The 22,411-nt window shown below is 38.4% G+C and overlaps 1 protein-coding gene across 1 annotated transcript in view; it reads left to right on the top strand.

Moving 5' to 3' along the window:
* Window positions 1–22,411, top strand: part of SCN11A (sodium voltage-gated channel alpha subunit 11) — an 84,103-nt gene that overhangs the window by 7,450 nt on the left and 54,242 nt on the right. Inside the window, exons 3-11 of the mRNA XM_051970255.1 lie at window positions 4,123–4,290; window positions 5,929–5,982; window positions 6,680–6,746; window positions 10,794–10,935; window positions 13,568–13,765; window positions 15,684–15,857; window positions 19,287–19,416; window positions 19,652–19,890; window positions 22,094–22,273. Coding sequence (XP_051826215.1) covers window positions 4,123–4,290; window positions 5,929–5,982; window positions 6,680–6,746; window positions 10,794–10,935; window positions 13,568–13,765; window positions 15,684–15,857; window positions 19,287–19,416; window positions 19,652–19,890; window positions 22,094–22,273 — 1,352 coding nt within the window. The remainder of the gene's footprint in view (window positions 1–4,122; window positions 4,291–5,928; window positions 5,983–6,679; window positions 6,747–10,793; window positions 10,936–13,567; window positions 13,766–15,683; window positions 15,858–19,286; window positions 19,417–19,651; window positions 19,891–22,093; window positions 22,274–22,411) is intronic.

The following is a 22,411-nucleotide window of genomic DNA, read 5'->3' on the forward strand; positions in this document are numbered from 1 at the left end:
TTAAGCTCGATGAGGCACTTACCATTCAGGAGAGCATGAGTCCAACAAGGTAGTTCCAGAGGTAAAATATTCCAGAGGTAAAATTGAAATTATTTGGAAATGGGGAATATGGAGGAGTAAAGGAATGGTCAAGGATGGCTCTGAAGTTGAAAAATTGACTATTGAATATTGATAGTGTCCTTGAAAGAAACAGGGAAATGAGGAATTGAAACGGATTTAGGAGGAAGGATGATGGGTCTTGTTTTGGACATATTGAATTTGTTTCTGACTCATCCACGTGGAGATGTACAGTGGGCAAGTCAGTGAGAATGAGGCTGGAGCTCGGGAGATGAGGGGTGGGTGTGGAGGCAAATTTGGGAGTCATCTATGTAGATAATAACTGAACCCATAGGACCTGATGATGTTAAGAGGAAGAGTAGAAAGGGAAGAGGAGACTATCAAGGATGGAGCCCTTATGTATGTACATCCGCAAATGGAAAAATAACATGGATAATGATCTGACTGAGAAGACTAAGAAGGTTTAATCATACAAATAGAAGATAGCCATGAAAGCCTGGGGAGGATAGTCTGGTCAGTAACATTAAGTGCTGTCAAATGCTCAAGAAGAATGAGAAAAGGTCATTGGATTTAGCAATTCAGAGGTCAATGGTCAAATCCAAGAGACGAGTTTCAGGTGAATCATGGGACTGTAAACTCTATCTCTTCTCTGGCACTACTTGAATGCTGAATCTCATCACCTGGACTACGGCAATAACTGCTGGGGATCTGCCTGCCTCGCATCTCTCCCCACTCCAGTTATTCTTCCATTCAAGCACCAATGTAACTTTCCTTAAAAAGCAGATCTGTTTGCATTTTCTACTCCCTCAACAAAATCCTCTGGTTCCCTGTAACTTCCTGGATTGAATATAAATGCTTTGTTTGGCATTTGAAGTGCCTCACAACCTGTCCTTCTTCTAGGTCTCCAGTCTTCTCACAACTTCCTCCCCAACACAAACTCTTTGAGTCAGTGACATTGACCTCCTGTCTGTCAACGAACAAGACTCTCCATCTTTTGGATCCAGGAAGTCCCCAATGCCTGAAATGTTCTCCCTTTTCTTTCTTTCTTTCTTTTTTTTTTTATTGACAGAACCCATGCCAGGGTAATTTTTTACAGCATTATCCCTTGCACTCACTTCTGTTCCGATTTTTCCCCTCCCTCCCTCCACCCCCTCCCTTAGATGGCAAGCAGTTCTTTACATGTTGAATAGGTTACAGTATGTCCTAGATACAATATATGTGTGCAGAACCGAACAGTTTTCTTGTTGCACAGGGAGAATTGGATTCAGAAGGTAGAAATAACCCGGGAAGAAAAACAAAAATGCAAGCAGTTTATATTCATTCCCCAGTGTTCTTTCTTTGGGTGTAGCTGCTTCTGTCCATCTTTGATCAATTAAAGCTCTCTTTATTGAAGAGATCCACTTCCATCAGAATACATCCTCAAACAGTATCATTGTTGAGGTATATAATGATCTCCTGGTTCATGTAAGTCTCGCCAGTCCTCTCTGTATTCATCCTGCTGGTCATTCCTTACAGAATAGTAATATTCCATAATATTCATATACCACAATTTACTCAACCATTCTCCAATTGATGGGCATCCATTCATTTTCCAGTTTCTACCACTACAAACAGGGCTGCCACAAACATTTTGGCACATAGAGGTCCCTTTCCTTTCTTTAGTATCTCTTTGGGGTATAAGCCCAGTAGAAACACTGCTGGATCAAGGGGTATGCACAGTTTGATAACTTTTTGAGCATAGTTCCAATGTTCTCCCTTTTCAACTGTGTTACTGACATCTGTGGCTTCTTTTAAGTCCCGACTAAAATTATGTATTTATTGATCATTTTTATAGATCCCAATTCTATCCCTTCCAATTTCTAGTGCCTTCTATCTATTAATTATTACTTATTTTCCTCTATATAGCTTGATCCTCGCAACAACCCTGGGAGATAGGTGCTATTATGATCCTCTTTGTACAGATGGGGAAACAGACATATTGATATTCATTGACTTGCCCAGGGTCACATAGTTAGCAAGTATGGGAGGGGGTATTTGAACTCAGATCTTCCCAATTCCAGGCTCACTGCTCTATTCACCTAACTGCCTATGATGCACCAATATCTGTACAGAAGCTGAGGAGATCAACCAATATTAGAGAGAAATGGATAAAATCCTTCTCCAAATTACATCGATGTTTTATTTGCTGCTCAGTGACTTCAGTGTAAAGATGGGCGAAGCAGAAGACGTAAGACAAAATTGAGGTTAAACTTGGTGATTGAAATGAAAGCAGCCAAAAGCTTAGCACTTATACAGGGGCCTGATACCTCTAAATTATGAAGACTCACTTGAGATAAAAGATCTCAGAAGCGCTAAGCATGGTGAACGGTGAAGATCAGCCCAGCCTGGGAAACTGCCTATCGTTTAAGACACAAATTGACTTCTTCTCTTGTAATTCTTCACATCCAATCAATCGTCAAATCTTATTGACCGGACTTCCATCACATTTTTTTTTGACATTCATCTCCTTTTGTCTATTCCCAGAGTTACTATCCACCCCAATTCAGAGCAGCATCACCTTTTTTTTTTTACTTTCAATAGTATTTTATTTTTCCAAATTCATGTAAAGATCATTTTCAACATTCGTTTTTATAAGATTTTGCATTCCAAATTCTTTCTCCCTCCCTTACCTCCCCTGTCTCTAAGATAGCAAGCAATCTGATGTAGATTAAATATGTACAATTCTTTTAAAGATATTTCCATATTTGCCATGTTGTCCAAGACAAACCAGACCAAAAAGGGAAAAAGGACCACAAGAAAGAAAAACAAACAAACAAGGTGAAAATCCTATCTTTAATCCACATTCTCATAGTTCTCTCTCTGAATGCAGATGGAATTTTACCTCACAAGTCTATTGGAATAAGCATCAGCCTTCCTGTTATTCTCACTTCTTGCAGTCTTTCCTCTACACAACTGACAAAGTGACTTTCCTACAATTTTGACAACATTACCCCCTGCTCAGGTAATTCCAATGCTTCCCTTGGAATTTCTTGGCTCAAAAACAAACTCTTGGATATCCTACAGATACGTCAAAAAAAGATGGTTTTGCCACGCCACCATTTCTTCTACAGACTTGAGAATCCCAAGGTTTTCTCTTAAGTCTTCCAGTCTCCCAGTCATAACATGATTTAGTTTGCCAGCATCCTTCTTAAAAAGTATCTGAGAATTTTTTTTCGGATGTGTCCTAACAAGGACAGAGTGCGCCGAGCAACTACTCCCTTGTAGGTCATAAGTTGGCTGTGATTGTCGTTCTTGTACTGATGCTAAGATTCAAAGCTAGCTCTATTTCTACTATGCCACACTGCCTCAAAGAAGAAAGAATGAGGATCTGAGGTGATATTACAAACACAAAAATATTGAGATTGTCTCAGATGATAAGATGATATATATAGTATATTTATACACACACACATGCCATTGCAGGTATGAATGCTGCCTGCCCACACCTGGAAACAGGATACAGGATCCCATGTTCTATGAGGACAAGATGAGGAGCTGGGAATGTTTATCCTGTGGCTGATGTCTGCTTAGGTCTTTCTTCCAAATGGAAATCAACTATATCTGCAGTTTCTCCTTCATCAGCTTCAAGTGGTGCAATGCACCCTGATGTTTCATTGGCTCTGCCCCTTTGTGGCTCTGTGTTCCTTGACTGTGAATCCTGCCCACGTCTCCATCTCTATGCTGAAGGAGCCTGTACCATGTTACAAATTGTTCCATTGGGGGCAGCTAGGTGGTGCAGTGGTTAGAGCATCAGTCCTGAAGTCTGGAGATCCTGAGTCCAAATTTCCCCTCAGATACTTAATCTAGTTGTGTGATCCTGAGCAAGTATTGCTTGCTTACTTAAGCAATTGTCTCAGCAAAATAAACAAACAAACAAATAAATAAATTGTCCCACAGAAATGCCTCTTTTTGTGGAAATCAATTCAAGATTGATAAAATTGTGTGCCAGGCATTATACCAAGGACTTGGGGGGTAGGTTAGAGAGATTATGAAGTACCATCTATGCTTTGTTTCTTTTTTGTCCAGGTTTGAAGGTCATTGTTGGGGCTCTATTGCGCTCAGTGAAGAAACTGGTGGATGTGATGATTCTGATGGTCTTTTCTTTGAGCATTTTTGCCCTAGTGGCTCAGCAGCTATTCATGGGGAGTCTCAGGAATAGATGCATCCACAAGTCCTGCTTGAATGCCAATTATGGTCAAAGCATTTCTTTTTCCATATTATAAATGATTTTAATTTCTTTTTTTCCTGTTCATTCTTTTTTTTTATTATAGCTTTTTATTTACAAGATTTATGCATGGATAATTTTTCAGCATTGACAATTGCAAAATCTTTATTCCAACTTTTTCCCTTCTTCTCCCCACCCCTTCCCCCAGATGGCAGGTTAACCACTACATGTTAAATATGTTAGAGTATAAGTTAAATACAATATATGTATACATGTCCATATTGTTATTTTGCTGTACATAAAGAGTTGGACTTTAAAATGGTCACAATTAGCCTGTGAAGGAAATCAAAAATTCAGGCGGACAAAAATAGAGGGATTGGGAATTCTATGTAGTGGTTCATAGTCATCTCTCAGAGTTCTTTCACTGGGTATAGCCAGTTCAATTCATTACTGCTCTATTGGAACTGATTTAGTTCATCTCATTGTTGAAAAGGGCCACATCCATCAGAACTGATCATCATATAGTATTGTTGTTGAAGTAGATAATGATCTCCTGATCCTGCTCATTTCACTCAGCATCAGTTCATGTAAGTCTCTTCAGACCTCTCTGGAATCCTCCTTCTGGTCATTTCTTACCGAACAGTAATATTCCATAACATTCATATACCACAATTTATTCAGCCATTCTCCCATTGATGGAATCCATTCAGTTTCCAGTTTCTGGTCACTACAAAGAGGGCTGCCACAAACATTCTTGCACATACAGGTCCCTTTCCCTTAAAAGTATTCCTTTTAAATACTTAATTTTTCCCCCTGTTGGTCAATAAACCTTTATTAAGTGCCTGCTCAAGGCCAGATACTATCCAAAGTGCTGAAGTGACCAAAAGAATTAAAAGAGTGTCTTTGTTCTATAGGAGCTTGAGAGAGACTAAGCAAGCAACTACGCACAAGTATGCTATAGACCATAGAACCTGGAAATAATTAAAGGATGAAAAGTGCTAGAATCAAGGATTGGGAAGGACTTCTTGTAAAAAATGGGAACTTTTAATTATCTGTTTGTATATGTTGCACATTCTGATTTTGTGTGTGTGTGTGTGTGTGTGTGTGTGTGTGTGTGTGTGTGTGTGTTGGTATATGGTTTTCATGCAACTAAAGTTTATAACTGAATTTTCAGGAAAAAAGTACTCTGTGTGTGTATATATGTGTGTTTGTGTGTTGGTACAGGGTTCTCATGTAACTAAATTTTATAAGTGAATATCCAGAAAAAAGTACTTTGTGTTTCTGTGTGTGTGTGTGTGTGTGTGTGTGTGTGCAGAAAAATAAGTGTAAGACTTCCACAAATATAGAATTCTAAGGCCTTGTTCATGGAATATCATAATTTGGTTTTTTTCATTCATTTAATGACTTTTTCTCCTTATTCCCACTTCTTGCTCACCTCTCTGATGAGTCTTCCCTGGAGTTTCTTTGGGGAATCCTGGGTGGGTCAAGGGAATCAGTCTGGACTGGCTTTTCTCATTGGCCCTTCAACAAAACCTTTCTCTGTATCATGCCTTTCCTTTCCTATTGCAGATGCAACTCCCATCCAACATTAATCCCTTTAGAATATTGCACTGTTAAATGTGAGTTCAAGTTTTGCTTGTTCTTATACGTATTTCTTTCTTTTCCAGACACTACAAAACCTGAAAGCTGTTCATTTCTTCACGAGGATATTCCGTTTCTAGGTACAGAAAAAGAGACTCATGTTTAGTTGATCTTTCTTGCAGGATTTGTTGAAAATTTTTCTAGTTGGTTAAATGGACAAAGGACACTGTGGATCCATGTGCCCAACTATCCATCTCTATGTGATCTCAGTAAAGCAGCCACCATAGCCATTCAGCTTGGAGCTTTAGAGGTCACTTCTGGCTTTGGAGGGTTTGGGTCTTTGGGGTTTTCTTCTAAGAATAATGAAAAGAGTTGGAATCTTTTCCATACCAGTCTAAAATGAATGGAGCCCAGCCATTGTATAAAGCAGTTATGAGGAGGCTAGAGGAGGAGAACAGGCAGGGGAGAGAGAATTCCATTGGAATTAGAGATGGCACGCAGTAGTCACTTCAGCTGCTCCAGCTGTTTTTGTCTTCATGGCCTCCTCCTTTCTTTTCTGAGGGAAGAGCTCCAGGCTAACTGGACATCCTCAGTATCCTCAGGCCAGGAGCTGGGACTGGATCTAGATACGGGACCTGACCTTATACACAGATGGGTTTGGCAATCATTTTCTCTGTAGCTCGCTACCAACATCCTTCCAACTCATCCACTGTTTTTTGATGATTTTTTAAACTTTTTAAACTTGTATTTGATGTCTTGTTACCAGAGTTACGTGGAGGCACATGTTCAGACAATTTTCCTGGTTTCTGTATTTCTCCATGTCCTTTTTCTTTACAGAAAACTGCAGTGAATTTAAAAGTGGAAGCTCTACTGAAAAAAAATTATGTGGCACCTGGAGGAATAAGTAAGTCAGCATTCTGCAGCCAGTGGGAGTTCTGTTTGGTTTGTCTTTCTTTCTTTCTTTCTTTTTTTTAATTTAAATTTTATTTTATTTAATAATAACTTTGTATTGACAGAATCCATGCCAGGGTAATTTTTTACAACATTATCCCTTGCACTCGCTTATGTTTCGTTTTTTCCCCTCCCTCCCTCCACCCCCCCCAAGATGGCAAGCAGTTCTATATATGTTAAATATGTTGCAGTATATCCTAGATACAATACATATTTGCAGAACCGAACAGTTCTCTTGTTGCATAGGGAGAATTGGATTCAGAAGGTAAAAATAACTTGGGAAGAAAATCAAAAATGCAAATAGTTCACATTCGTTTCCCAGTTTTCCTTCTTTGGGTGTAGCTGTTTCTGTCCATCATTTATCCATTGAAACTCAGTTAGGTCTCTTTGTCATAGAAATCCACTTCCATCAGAATACATCCTCATACAATATCGTTGTCGAAGTGTATAATGATCTCCTGGTTCTGCTCATCTCACTTAGCATCAGTCCATGTAGGTCTCTCCAAGCCTCTCTGTATTCATCCTGCTGGTCATTTCTTACAGAACAATAATATTCCATAACGTTTATATACCACAATTTACTCAACCATTCTCCAATGGATGGGCATCCATTCTTTTTCCAGTTTCTAGCCACTACAAACAGGGCTGCTACAAACATTTTGGCACATACAGGTCCCTTTCCCTTTTTTAGTATCTCTTTGGGATATAAGCCCAGAAGTAGCACAGCTGGATCAAAGGGTGTGCATAGTTTGATAACTTTTTGGGCATAATTCCAGATTGCTCTCCAGAATGGTTGGATTCGTTCACAACTCCACCAACAATGCATCAGTGTCCCTGTTTCCTCGCATCCCCTCCAACATTCATCATTATTTTTTCCTGTCATCTTAGCCAATCTGACAGGTGTGTAGTGATATCTCAGAGTTGTCTTAATTTGCATTTCTCTGATCAATAGTGATTTGGAACACTATTTCATGTGAGTGGTAATAATTTCAATTTCATCATCTGAAAATTGTCTGTTCATATCCTTTGACCATTTATCAATTGGAGAATGGCTTGATTTCTTATAAATTTGAGTCAGTTCTCTATATATTTTGGAAATGAGGCCTTTATCAGAACCTTTAATTGTAAAGATGTTTTCCCAGTTTGTTGCTTCCCTACTAATCTTGTTTGCATTCGTTCTGTTTGTACAAAGGCTTTTTAATTTGATATAATCAAAATTTTCTATTTTGTGATCGGTAATGGTCTCTAGTTCATCTTTGGTCACAAATTTCTTTCTCCTCCACAAGTCTGAGAGATAAACTATTCTATGTTCCTCTAATTTATTTATAATCTCGTTCTTTATGCCTAGGTCATGGACCCATTTCGATCTTATCTTGGTATGTGGTGTTAAGTGTGGGTCCTTGCCTAATTTCTGCCATACTAATTTCCAGTTATCCCAGCAGTTTTTATCAAATAATGAATTCTTATCCCAAAAGTTAGAATCTTTGGGTTTGTCAAACACTAGATTGCTATAGTTGACTATTCTGTCTTGTGAACCTAACCTTTTCCACTGATCCATTAATCTATTTCTTAGCCAATACCAAATGATTTTGGTGACTGCTGCTTTATAATATAATTGGTTTGTCTTTCAAAGAACACCCTTTTGTTCCCATGGGAATTGGTGCTTTGTTCCTAATGTTATGAACAGGAAAGAAAAGACATGACATTATGAGGCATTAGGCATGTCTAAGTCACTTTGGTTCGATTGTCCATTATGAAGTCTTCTTTGTTCCACTTGTTAGCTTGATCTCTTCTTCTCTTCCTGTTCCTTCTTTCTCCTGCTTTTCTTCCTCTCTCCCTCATCTCAATCCTTCCCTCCCTCTTCCTCTCTTTTTCTCTCTTCCTTCTTCTCCCTCTTCCTCTTCTCTCCCTCCCCCCTTTTGCTCTCTGTCTCTCTCTCTCTCTCTGTCTCTCTCTGTCTCTCTCTCTCTCTCTCTCTCTCTCTCTCTTTCTGTCTCTGTCTCGGTCACTTTCCCTTTCTCCTTTTCTCCCTTAAATCTCCATGCGTTTACTTATCTCTAAACATATTGCATTTCCCATGAGAATGTAAGGTACTTTTGAGTGGGTCTCTCCTGTTTTTGTCCTTGTGGTCTCATCACCTCACATTTAGTTGGAGCTTAATAAGTGTTTCTGAAATGGAATTAATAATCTTTCTGCAACAACATTCTACGAACATTAACTTAGTCTGTTAATCTGTTGTTATTCAGTCATTTCAGGGATATCTGAATATCTGGGAATTTATTGGGGATTTTCCTGGCAAAGAGATTGGAGTTGTTTGCCATTTCCTTTCCCAGTTCATTTTACAGATGAGGATACTGAGAGAAACAGGGTTAAGTGACTTGCCCAGGATTGCACAGCTAGTAAGTGTTTGAGGACAGATTTGAGCTCAGGTAGATGAGTCTTCTTGGTTCTATGTTTGGTGCTCTCTTTACTGTGCCACTTGACTGCCCTATTAATTTAATCTATTAATTTAAATGTGGTTTATTTGATGAGTTCAAAATTATCTTGAGGATACAAGCTGTACCACTTTTTGTTAACCCTGGACTTCTATGCTTGAAAGAAACACTTGAAACTTGATGACATTTTGAATCAATAGAGAGAATATTCAAGTCTTCTAGAGATACAAAAATACATAGATATGTCATCCCCATTTCTCTGACATCTTTAGGTGCATAATAGCATCGTGAGAACTAAAAATCCCCGCATTTCCTGGATCTCAGTTTCTTCAGCTGTAAATTAGGGATGATAACAACAGCTGCTTCTCAGGGTTGTTATGATAATTAAGTGAAATAATATATGCAAAGTGCTTTACAAAAGTTAAAGCCATATAAATGCAAATTATGATTATTATTAATTATCCTCTCATGTAGCATAAGAACTCAACTGCTTCTTTCTTAGAAGATCCTTCTAGAAAGACCTGTTAGATACTAGAGCTGCTCAGGAACCCTTCTTCCAAGCTTCTTTCTCTCATTTAATTTGTCCAACTTTTAGCCCTCCTACCTCAGGATTGTGATCTAGTCTGTCTCCTTGGAGTAATTTTCTCTTGTTTCCAATGGGTTTTGTCACCCATCTTGTGAAGAATTCCACCTCAAAAATGAGAGAGAGAAGAGATGGACTGCGCTGCTGCTGCCCATCCATCCCACCTTCTCTTCTAGTAGGGAGAACCATTTGCAAATTGATATACACCTAAATATTATGCATCTGTGTTGGAAATAAAACATGCCAGATCTCTTTAAGTCACTAAAACAGTTCCCTCATTCTTTACTTCTGTTGAAATAGAAACCTGCAGTTACTTGTGGCTCTTACTAGACTTTGACTCCTAATTATCTTAGTCAACTGCTTTTCCATTCAATAAATTACAAAAGGACAGTAGGGGGCAGTGGAAAGAGTCCTAGCAAGGTTGGCCTGTGGTTAGAATTTGAGGTACTACTTTCCCCCCAAAGATTGTGCACTTTTGTCAAGATGCTGTTGTCCTATGCAATCTGTCATGAAAATCCCAAGATTTAGAGTCACTCCTCTGGTTTTAAAGATCAAGATGGAACATTGGATCAAGAGATCCTCAATGTTGAGTCCAAGAAAAAGGAAGGAAGTTCCTTAGCCCGTTAGAGCCCATGCATTAGAGGTTCTTTTGTAAAAGGGCTGATAAAACCAAGAGCGTTTTAGGAAAATTCATCTGCTTGTGGTGTGCAGGTCACTCTGAATGCCAGAGATCCTGGAGGTGAGGAACACATGGAGAAGGCTAGCTGTAAAGGAGGAGGACTTCTTGCAAGAGCAGGAACCGCTCTCAGAGAATTGGATACACTGGAACAAATGGGGTTAAAAGGAGATGTCACGATGGGATTTTCACAACCAGATTTACTCCCTTCCCGGATAGCCAATGCGATGGTGAAAAGTGCTATCCAGGAAAACCGTGCTGTGAGCTCTATAACATTTTCTCTCTTTCCTTGTGTTTCCTCCACAGCTCATGTTGCTCTGATTATGTATGCTGTAAAACGAAGATCAATCCTGATTATAGTTTTACAAACTTTGACCATTTCGGTTGGGCCTTTCTCAGCATGTTCCGTGTGATGACTCAGGATTCCTGGGAACGCCTGTATCAGCAGGTATCAGTTGTTGTCTTGAACTTGGGTTGGAAATCTTTGGGCTTAACCTAGCTTCTTCAAGCCATTTCAAAAGACATTTCTATCTGCCTGAAATGGCCTTAAATTTGTTATTTATGCAGAGCTTAGAGAGACTACTCAGTGAGAACCTCAAAGTTCCCATTATTCTCAAATATTTGTCTATACTTTCCCTCTTTAACACCCTAAAACAAAAAAGCCATATTACCTAGAAGTTAGGCCATACCCAATTTATTCAATCTTTTCCCTTAAAGATTGGGAAATAACCATTGTTCTTTCAAAATCCAGATTCCCTCTGGGAAGGAGTAGTAAAGTGTTACTAACCAGATTTACTAACTTTTTTGATGTTCAAGTTTAAAATTAAAAACAAAATTTAAAAATGAATGCTAATTTTTTTACTAGAAAAGAAAAATTCTTATATTCTGGCTTGATAGTACCTAGTAAAAGGTCACAATATTACAAATTACATTATTTGAGGGACATTATCATCTTTTAACACTAGTGCCCTGCATATTTTAGGTACTTAGTAAATATTTGTTTAATTAAAGAAAGTTCCTTTAGAAGACTCTAAAATATTGGGAAATCATTTAGCTTCCACAGCCTTTAGTTTTCTGTGAAACTACGTCTAAAGTTCCTCTCTTTCTAAATTTGACTGACTTCCTTTAATGTCTTTTCAAATGTCCTTGCTTTTACCTCCAACATCCTTTAGGTAGAAATAGGAAGGTTCTTTTGGAGAGCTTCCAAATTTATCAATAGGTACTTATGGGGAGCATTGGATCAAGAGAGCCCCAATGGTAGATACTTAGAGCTGACACACAGTTTGGTATTCTGGCCCTCCTTTTCTAGTATTTCTTTTTCAATTCCTTGCATTTTATCTTCTTCTTCTTTTTTTTTTTAATAACTTTTTATTGACAGAACCCATGCCAGGGTAGTTTTTTACATTATCCCTTGTACTTTCTTCTGTTCTGATTTTTCCCCTCCCTCCCTCCACCCCCTCCCCCAGATGGCAAGCAGTCCTATATATGTTAAATAGGTCACAGTATATCCTAGATACAATATATGTGTGCAACATTTTATCTTCTTTTCCTTATCTGTTCTTCTCCTTTTCATTATCTTTCACCTTATTATCTAGTCTTTTCTACTCTTTTCCATTTTCTTCCTCATCTTTCTTCTTCTTACCTAATTGTTGCTACTTCCATTTGTCCTCCTCCTTTCTTTCCCCTTCTATGCAACACCTTCAGATCTTTCTGCTTGAGTATTCTTTCTATATAGCCCTTGCCACTAGTCCTGTCCTTTTTTCAACTGGAGTCCATTTCCTCTCTTAGCTCCCCTCTCTCAGGGGCTGCTCTAAAGAACCCAAGCTTTCCTAACTAGGCCATCATGATTCTCCGTCTCCTTCTCCTTGTCTCCTCCTGTGTCTGCCCTTTTGGAAGTCAGAATTACAATGACCCCCATATACCCATGTTAGATCATTGACTTAGCATTTTCCAAAATGAACTTATTCTAGTGGTCTGCTTTTCTTCCTTCTCACTTCACTGTTCCCATCATGAGTACACTATGATGAATACATAATTTTCCATTTAGCCATTTTCCTGTGTTTTAACTTTTGGTGTCAACTTTGACTCGGCTTTCCTTCATTTCCCTCACCCTGTTGATGTAATAAATCCCTTGACTGTACCTTCAGAATGGCTTTTATCCATCAACTTCTCTCTATCTCCAATACTCTAGTTGTAGCCCAATATATATGTCCCTATCACTGCTTGCCCAGACTATGTAAGTAGCTTTGTGCAAGTCTTCAAGTCTTTATCACATTGATGTTAGATACATTTTTCCTTATTCATCTGTTTGGGCAAGTCACTTTTTTTTTTAAATCTAGAACATTTACATGTACATGGCTCCCTATTGCCAAGTCTATAAAGTCTACATTGCATTGCTTGGCAATCAAATTCACTTTTCCCCATTCCAAGGCACTGTTTTGCCTTTCTAGTCTTTTCCTTCTATTCTCCCACATGTATTTTGTGCTTCTAGTCTCACTGGCTAGTCATGTGATCCAAGCCTCAAGTGTTATTATCTTTGCGTATCCTTCTGCTTACAGTTGGAATGCCTCCCTTTTTTCTCCATCATTTATTGAAATGGATTATTCTTTCAACCCCTCTTCCACTTCCCTCACATGTCTAATTAGTCATGACCTTTTTCTATATCTTTTTTTTTTTTTGGTGAGGCAATTGGGGTTAAGTGACTTGCCCAGGGTCAACAGCCAGGAAGTGTTAAGTGTCTGAGGCCAGATTTGAACTCTGGTGCTCTATTTACTCCACCACCTAGCTATCCCATCTTTTAATATCTCTATAAGCACATAGTAGGAACTATATAAATACTGGCCATCATCAAATCTTTCTTGTTATCACTATGACCTCTCTGATGCATTTAGATGTTATTTAGCTAATACTGTAATTATTTCATGCAGTGCAAGTAATAAACAATAGAGCATACAATAATGTACTCAATGAAGACAGGAACCACTTTTATCTGAGCAGCAGAGCAGGCACTTTTTGAGTTGTTGTACTGACTTGAAATCCTTTAAGGAGCATTTCAAAGACTTTGCTTTCATTATGTGCAGACCCTTCGAGTTTCCGGACAGTTTGCTGTATTCTTTTTTATAATCGTCATCTTCCTCGGCTCTTTTTACCTGATCAACCTGACCTTGGCTGTTGTCACAATGTCATATGAAGAGCAAAATAAAAATGTGGCAGCTGAGACGGAAGCAAAAGAAAAAATGTTCAGAGAAGCTCTGCAGCTGCTAAAGCAGGAGCAGGAGGTAGGTACTCTGAGGTATGAGAACGAGGAATAGGTGCACCCCAGAAATACTGTTCATATCTTGGAGGAGCATTGTGCTGGGGCTCAGGGCCATGATAAGAGAGTTGCTTTATACTCTAGCTTTTACTACCGCCTATGTAGGACAAAAAAGAAAGAACTCATCCTGAAAGAGTTTGTATTTTTTTGAGGGTAACAAACAATATTAAGAAATAAAAAATATATAGAAAATCCACAGTAATGGAGATGGGGGAGATTCTAGTTGGGAGATTCAAAATCTTTCTGTGGAAGGTAGTGCTAGAGCCAAGCTTTGAAGGAAGATCTAGGAATTTTAATGGTAGGTATAAGGAAAAAGTTGTCGGGGGGTTCCATTCCTGAAAAGTGAGGAGAACCAAAGATTTGCTATTTATCTTAGGTGAAAATGAGATTTGATCATTACATTTTTAAAACCCCATGTGGAAATAGTCCCTGCAAGTCATTGTAAAGTGAAATTTAGCATAATCTCATGCCACTGTGGAGGAAGGCGGCTGGGGACAGAGGAGGCCCCATGTGTGATCAGGGTTCCATCAAGACTGTGACTTCACTGAGCACATTTCTGACTTTTCCAAGGAAGAAATTTTTCTTTTTTTTTCTTTGTTTGTTTGTTTCTTTTTCTTTCTTTCTTTCTTTCTTTCTTTCTTTCTTTCTTTCTTTCTTTCTTTCTTTCTTTCTTTCTTTCTTTCTTTCTTTCTTTCTTTCTTTTTTTTTTTTTTTTTTTGCTGAGGCAATTGGGATTAAATAACTTGCCCAGGGTCACACAGATAGGAAGTGTTAAATGTCTGAGATCAGATTTGAACTCAGGTCCTCATGAATTCAGAGCTGGTGCTCTACCCACTGAGTCACCTAGCTGCCCCCTATTTTTCTTTCTGTAGTATGTCCTGTGGCTTGGTCTTATCTTCTCTCCTGAAGAGTGAAGAATGAGACTCAGTAGTTTCTCTGTGATCAGTGGATATAAAACCCAGATTCAGATTCATTTAGGTTTCATGTAATGGAGTTTGATAGAGAAATCCAATGGTGCCATTCTCTCTGTCCCTTCTTGGACTGCTGTTGTGTTGTTAGAGGAAGCACATATCCCTTTTGCCCATGTAGGTGGTATATAAGGTGTTCCAGCAAGATGAGGGAACATACCTTGTTCTTTGGTGTGTTCCTCATTTGGATTCTCTGTAATCTTCAGGGCCTATTGTGTACAATTACTGTACTAAATAAGGTGGCACTTACTCTGCTTCCAATGGGCTCACATCCCATCTGGAAATGGGATTTGGGAGAGCTGCAGCACCTCTCTCTTTGATATTTGAAGGGTCTCTTGCTTCACTTGTATAAATACCTAAAGCAAGTCAAAATGCATCCACAATTAGTGGAAGTTTTCTTGAGTCATTGTAATCTAAAAAAATTACTCACGTGTTGGTTAGCCTTCTGGGAATGAATCCCTCCTCTCCGATCAAGGATGGACCTTGATTAGCATATCAACTTTTATGGGATCAGTCTTCGATGTTTTGGGGGCTTTCAAGAGCTTTATTTTCATTCAGCATAGCCTACGAACATTCAGAGTCACCTTCACATACCACAAAGAAATACATTTTACATAAAAACATGTAGAAAATTCATTCATCTCCTTAATGAACATGGTTAAATTGTGATCTGCATTATTAAAGAAAACCTATAGTTCATTGAAATCATGGATTCATTTGATCATGAGAAAAGAAGATAAATCATAATAGGACAGGTATGACAGGTGCCTAATGAGTGGAAGGAATGGCGCAGGTAGGTCCATGCTCCTTATTGAATTCAGAGGGAAGTGAAATAACTGGGCATCAGCTGGATTGATGTTGTTGATAAAAGTAATGGGTCTTGACTGATCAATGGATTTTTTGTTTTGTTTTTAGACTTTAGTTGCTATGGGAATTGATAGGAGTTCACTTAGTTCCCTTGAAACATCATCTGTTTCTTGCCAAAAGAGAAGCTTCTTTGGTAACAAGAGAAGGAAATCCTTCCTTGTGGGAAATTCTGGAGAAGATCAAGCTCCATTACCTGATCCTGATGAAAGTGTCCAAAGAAAGGTAAGGCTACAGTGCACAAAACTAGAGACACTGGAGCTGCTGTGATCTCTAGGAGAGAACCCTAGGTAATCAGAAGATTTTTCTTTGAGGGGGAGGGGACAGCGGTCACAAAGAATTTTGTCAGAGTGGGGGGGGGGGAAGAAATTCAGTCAGACCAAAAGCAATTATTAAGCCCTATGTGCCAGGCACTGTATTAAGCACTGGGGATACAGAAAAAGCAAAAACATGGTACCTGTCCTCAAGGAACTACCATCATAATGGGAGGACAACATATAAATAATGTTATACATTTTAAATGGAATCTTACAATAGAGACAAGACACTAACAGGGCAGAACTGGGTGGACAAGTGGCATCTTGAAGGACTTCAAGGAACCCAGGAGGCAGAAGAAAGGAGAAAGAACCTGAGGGGCAGGCAGTATAAAAACATGGAACTGCTAGTGAGAAAACTACATGTGAAGGCTACCTAAGTCATAGAATATGTACAGGGAGTGAAGTATAAGAAGACTGAAAAGGTAGGAAGAGGTGAGATTGTGAAGAGTTTTTAAAACCAAAGGATTTTAGATTTGATCCTGGAGATATTAGGGAACCCTGGGAGTTTATTGAGTTGGTGGGAGTAGGAGTCAGCTAGGTGGTGCAGTGGATAAAGTCCGAGATCTGAAGTCAGAAAAATTCCTTTTCTTGAATTTAAAATTTGGCCCCAGATCTAACTATGTGATCCTGGGCAAGTCACTTCACCCCTGTTTGCCTCAGTTTGTTCATCTGTACATGAGCTGAAGAAAGAAATGGCAAACCGATCCAGTATCTTTACCAAGAAAACTCCAAAGAAGGTCACAAAGAGTAAGACACAACCGAAAAACATCTGAGCAACAGTTAGATGCAGAGAGGAGACATAGTCATTGTTCAGTCATTGCAGGGCAGACATGCACTTCATCAAAGTAGTTTTTTGGGAGTCTGATTGGTATAGCGCTAAATAAGTAGATTAATTTAGGTAGTATTGTCATCTTTATTATATTTGCTCGCCCAATCCAAGAGCATTTAATATTTTTCCAGTTGGTTAGATCAGATTTAATTTGTGTGGAAAGTGTTTTGTAGTTTTGCTCGTAAAGTTTCTGATTTCCCCTTGGCAGATAGATTCCTAAATATTTTATACAATCAGTAGTTACTCTAAATGGAATTTCTTTTTGTAACTCTAACTGGGTTTTGTTAGTGATATATAAGAATGCTAATGACTTATGTGGGTTTATTTTATATCCTGCAACTTTGCTGAAGGTGTAGATTGTTTCTAATAACTTTTTGGTAGAATCTCTGGGGTTTTCTAAGTATACCATCATATCATCAGCAAAGAATGATAATTTGGTTTCCTCATTGCCTATTCTTATTCCTTTAATCTCTTTCTCAACTCTTATTGCCAAAGCTAGCATTTCTAATACAATATTAAATAGTAACGGTGATAGTGGGCAACCTTGTTTTACTCCTGATCTTATTGGGAATGGTTGCAGTTTGTCCCCATTACATATAATGCTTACTGCTGGTTTTAAATAGATGCTACTGATTATTTTAAGGAAAACAGACATGCACTTCAGAAAAACCCCTTTGGCAGCTGAGTGAAGAATGAATCCAGAGGGAGGCTATTTTGGTGGACCAGTGTGAGGCAATAAGGGGTGCTGAATTCGTTAGTAGAAAGGAAATAGATAAGGAAGATTGGGTATATTGGGCAAATGTAAATAGAAATCAACAATGACACAGGGAGACTAGGAGAATGGTGATACTTTTGATATTAATGGGAAAGTTGGGAAGACGGCAGGATTTTGGGGGAAAGGCAGCGTGTTTGGTTTTATGTTGAGCTTGAGATGTCTTTGAGACATCCAGTTTGTTATACCCAAAAGGCAATTGGTAATATGAGGCTGGCGCTCAGAAGACAGACCAAGGATATGTCTTTAAACACACACACACACACAATTTATATGCACATACATAAATGTGTATATACATAATACATACACGTGTGTATATATGCACTGCACACATATCTGTACACATACATATACATAAGTTGGGGTTATCTTTGGGACAATCTGTATCCAAATGGCATTCTCAAACTCAACTTGTCTCTGACTGAAGTCATTATCATATACCCCACCCATGACTCTCTACCTACATGTAGAGATAAATAGGTGTACATACACCTCAGTTATTTGCCTCTCAATGATAATTTGAGAGAGCTGAGAGAGGCTCAGTCTTCAGTCTGGATTGTACCTTCACCTTTGTGAAAGAGGAAATTTTTTCTTGCTATTAAATCATTGTTTCAGTTCTCTCTAAATTTCTCAGATTCTCAAGGTATCACTTGAAAACCATCGCAAAATAATCTTTCCTTAGTATCAGGTCAAGTGGGCAGGTCATGCTCTTTTTAACCTTCAGTTCTCTCAGCTGTAAAATGGGAATCACCAGGTTATAATTAGAATCAGATGAGAGAAAGAATATCAAGTGTGTTGCCAGCATTTGAAATGCTACATAAATATTAATATTATATATTATATTTTATTATATGTATAATATTATATATTATATGCTTCTATAAGTGAATCACAAAAGGAGAACTTCCTCCTGGACAGATTATAAGGATAGTAAAACTGCAATCATTTATATCTTCGGGGGGAATCAGTTATCAGTAAAACTGAATGTTCTGGAGAACATAGAAAATGTCCCAAACACTTTAAGCTATTAAAGAGAGATGAATATATATATATATATATATATATATATATGTATATGTCCATGGGGTTTCCTGGCAAAGATACTGGAGTGGTTTGCCATTTCCTTCTCCAGTAAATTAAGGAAATTAAGTAAATACCCAGTGTCACACAGTTAGTAATTATCTGAGGCTGGATTTGAACTTAGATCTTCTTGACTCCAGGCCTAATACTCTAACCACTGAACTATCTAGGTGCCATATCCATATCTACATATCCTCACATACAAATACACACACACATACATACATATACATTATACAGATATCCATGTATATGTACAAATATATATTATTTTAAAATATATATGTGTGTATATATCTTTTATATTTATATATATGTCCATGTGCATGTAAATAGATAGATTAATAGATTGTTAGATAGATAGAATATTGGGCTTAGACATCCAGAGGTCTTATATCTCTCTTCTCTCCTTTCTTCACCATCCCCTCTTCCTCTCCCTCTAATTATGTACCAATCTGTCTAAACCCAACCCCTCACTAACATATTAAATGTTCGAAGGCAAAGCTGTCACAGAGGCCCGTTTGCCTGGCAGTGTGGTTGAGTGCGGGACTTGCCGGGGCTCTCAGGAGACCCTCGGAGCTCAGCTGTGCGATTTTGATTGGACGTGAGCTCTGTTCTCAGCAAACTCATAGCTTTGTGACATTGCCCCGCAGCAGCAGTTATTGAACCAAACCAAACGCCTGTCACAGAACCTGTCTGTGGATTATTGGGACGGCAACAACGACACCTTTCAGAGACAACGAGCCCTGAGCGCCGTCAGCATCGTCACCATCACTATGCAGGGTGAGGGGTCTTTCCATGTGTTTCCGTCCCTCTCCAGAGCAAGCCACGGTGGGGACCCTACATGATCTTGACTCATCCCAGGTCCCTCTCCTCCTCCCCTTCCTTAGATTGCCTCAAAGTATGGAGCCATGTTCCAAAAGTGCCCCAGCTTGCCCTTCTGCTTGGTTCTGTCATCAGTTTCTTAAATTATATATATATATATATTTTTTTTTTTTTCCCCCTCCTCCTTTTTTAGAGTATGAAAAGTCACAGCAGAAATGCCTTCCCTGCCAGAACAACTTTTTCTCCAAATATTGCATTTGGGAGTGTTGTCCCCTGTGGCTTCGCATTAAAAAGTTCGTGGAACTTGTCATCATGGATCCTTTCGCTGACCTGGCCATCACAATCTGCATCATTGTCAACACTATATTCATGGCAATGGAGCACTATGAAGAGAATTGCGACTTTGAGAGAATGCTCACTGCAGGAAACTATGTGAGTGTGGATGGCGTTGTTTAAAGAGTACTTTGGTGACACAAACAGTGCAAGGTTTGTGAGCTTCACTTTATCAGTGAGGAAACTGAAGATCAGAAATGTGTTCAAGGTTTTATGGCAAGTAAAACCAAAGTGAGGGAAACTGAGGCATGTTTTCTTTCCAGACAAGTTAACAATGATGTTATTTTAACAATTATTATTATTAATAATTTATTATTTTTATTTATTATTATTATATACTATATACTATTATATTATATATACTATAATATACTATTATTAACAATGATGCACAGAACTTTTAATAAAGTACATCAACAAAGCCAGGGAAACTACAAATTGAGAAAAAGGATTTGACAAAATGAGGAGTAGGATCAACTAAATTAAACAATACAATGCAATTTTGATTTTCTTCACCTACATGGCAGAGATGAAATCAAATGTGGGGTCCTCTGGTCATCCCCTTAGTCTTCATTGCTTTAAAAATCCTGGGAGGCATCATCTGGAACCTAGGATAGTGCCCCTTTTATAGGAAAACCATAAAAAAGAGATAGCTACAGCCAGGCTTGCCATCACTGGGAAGAGTCAAATGTTAGGGCCCCAGAAAAAGTAGTGAAAGATACTGTAAATGTTGCAGCAAAAGTAGATTTAACACGGGAAGGCTAAGAAGTCACAAAGGGTGCCCCAAGATGAGCTCTGTTCATTTACACTGAGCTACAACTGATAAGAAGAATAGGCTGAGTTTTATTTGCCCAATATACTTTAATAGTCTCATATCCCATGATTTAATTTTTTTTAAAATTTAAAATTTCTTTTTTTTTCTTTCTTTCTTTCTTTCTTTTTTTTTGCTGAGGAAATTGGGGTTAAGGCTCTGTGTTCCCACACAGGGTCACACAGCTAGGAGGTGTTAAGTGATGTCCCATGATTTTATCATTCTTTCCATTGATAGTAATAAAGATAATAATGTTAATGTCAACAATAATTAAAACAGTAAGCTCATAGGATATGAACAGTTTTCAGATGACAAAATTAAAGCCATCTATAGCCATATGAAAAAATACTGTAAATCACTATTGATTAGAGAAATGCAAATTAAAACAACTCTGAGGCTCCACCTCACACCTCTTAGATTGGTTAAGATGACAGGAAAAGATAATGATAAATGTTGGAGGGGATGTGGGAAAACTGGGGCACTGATACATTGTTGGTGGAGTTGTAAACTGAAACCAACCATTCTGGAGAGCAAACTGCTGTGTCCAAAGGACTAGCAAACTGTGAATCCCCTTTTATTCAGCAATATCTCTACTGGGCCTATATCCCAAAGAGAACTTAAAGGAGGGAAAGGGACCCACATGTACAAAAATGTAGCAGCTCTTTTTGTGGTAGAAAAGAATTGGAAAAGGACTGGATGTCCATGAGCTGGGGAATGGCTGAACAAATTGTGCTACATGAAGATAATGGAATGTTATTGTGGTAGAAAATGATGAATAAGCTGATTTTAGAAAGATCTGGAGAGATTTACATGAACTGATGCTAAGGGAAACAAGCAGAACCAGGAATACATTAGCAAGATCATGTGATGATCAACTATGAAAGACTTGATTCTTCTCAGTGCTTCAGTGATCCAAAGCCATCCCAATAAACTCTGGATGGAAAACACCATCTGCATCCAGAAAGAGAATTATGGAGACAATACAAATCAGCACATGCCATAGTTACTTTTTTCTTTTCTTTCTCTCTTGTGGTTTTTCCTTTTTGCTCTGAGTTTTCTCTCCCGACATGATTCATAAAGAAATGTGTATTTAAAAAATTAGTATACACGAATAACCAGAAAAATAAAACAAGAAAAAATGCAAATAGCAACTTTGATCCTCATAATAACTCTGTGATATGGGTGCTATTATTCTCATGGAGAAACTGAGTCACAGAGATACTAAGTGACTGGTTTAAGTCACACAGCTAGTATCTAGAGTAGAATTTGATTCTAGTCTGGAATGACAGCACAAAATTTCTTTTTCAGATTTATAGATGACACAGAGCTAGGAGAGATCAGGAACTTCTCTCGACGTCCAAAGACAGAGTATCACATTGACTTCAGCGTTAGTTTTGTTGAGCTGTTTATGATTCCAATTTCTCCAGGTCATTCTATCACCCTCAAAATAGAAGCTACCCTCACTCACGCCTTCTCTTCTTCTCTCTGTAGGTTTTTACTGGAATTTTTGTAGCAGAAATGTTCCTCAAAATCATTGCCCTGGATCCATATTATTATTTTCTTCGACCCTGGAACATTTTTGACACTATCATCGCAGTTCTGAGTCTTGTGGAAATAATCATTTCACTTGCTGTTAAATCAAATGTGTCAATATTGCGTTCTTTAAGACTGGTAAGGGGCCATTTGGCTTCGTTGTATTAATATCTATCTGTTGTATCAAATGAAAACTATTTCTAAATCATTGTGACCCACGTATCAGTGGAGTCATTAGACCCCCCTCCTTGGACAGATGGAGTGGGTTCAATCTTG

This window comes from Antechinus flavipes, chromosome 1, assembly GCF_016432865.1.
Source record: "Antechinus flavipes isolate AdamAnt ecotype Samford, QLD, Australia chromosome 1, AdamAnt_v2, whole genome shotgun sequence".
Lineage (NCBI taxonomy): Eukaryota > Metazoa > Chordata > Mammalia > Dasyuromorphia > Dasyuridae > Antechinus > Antechinus flavipes.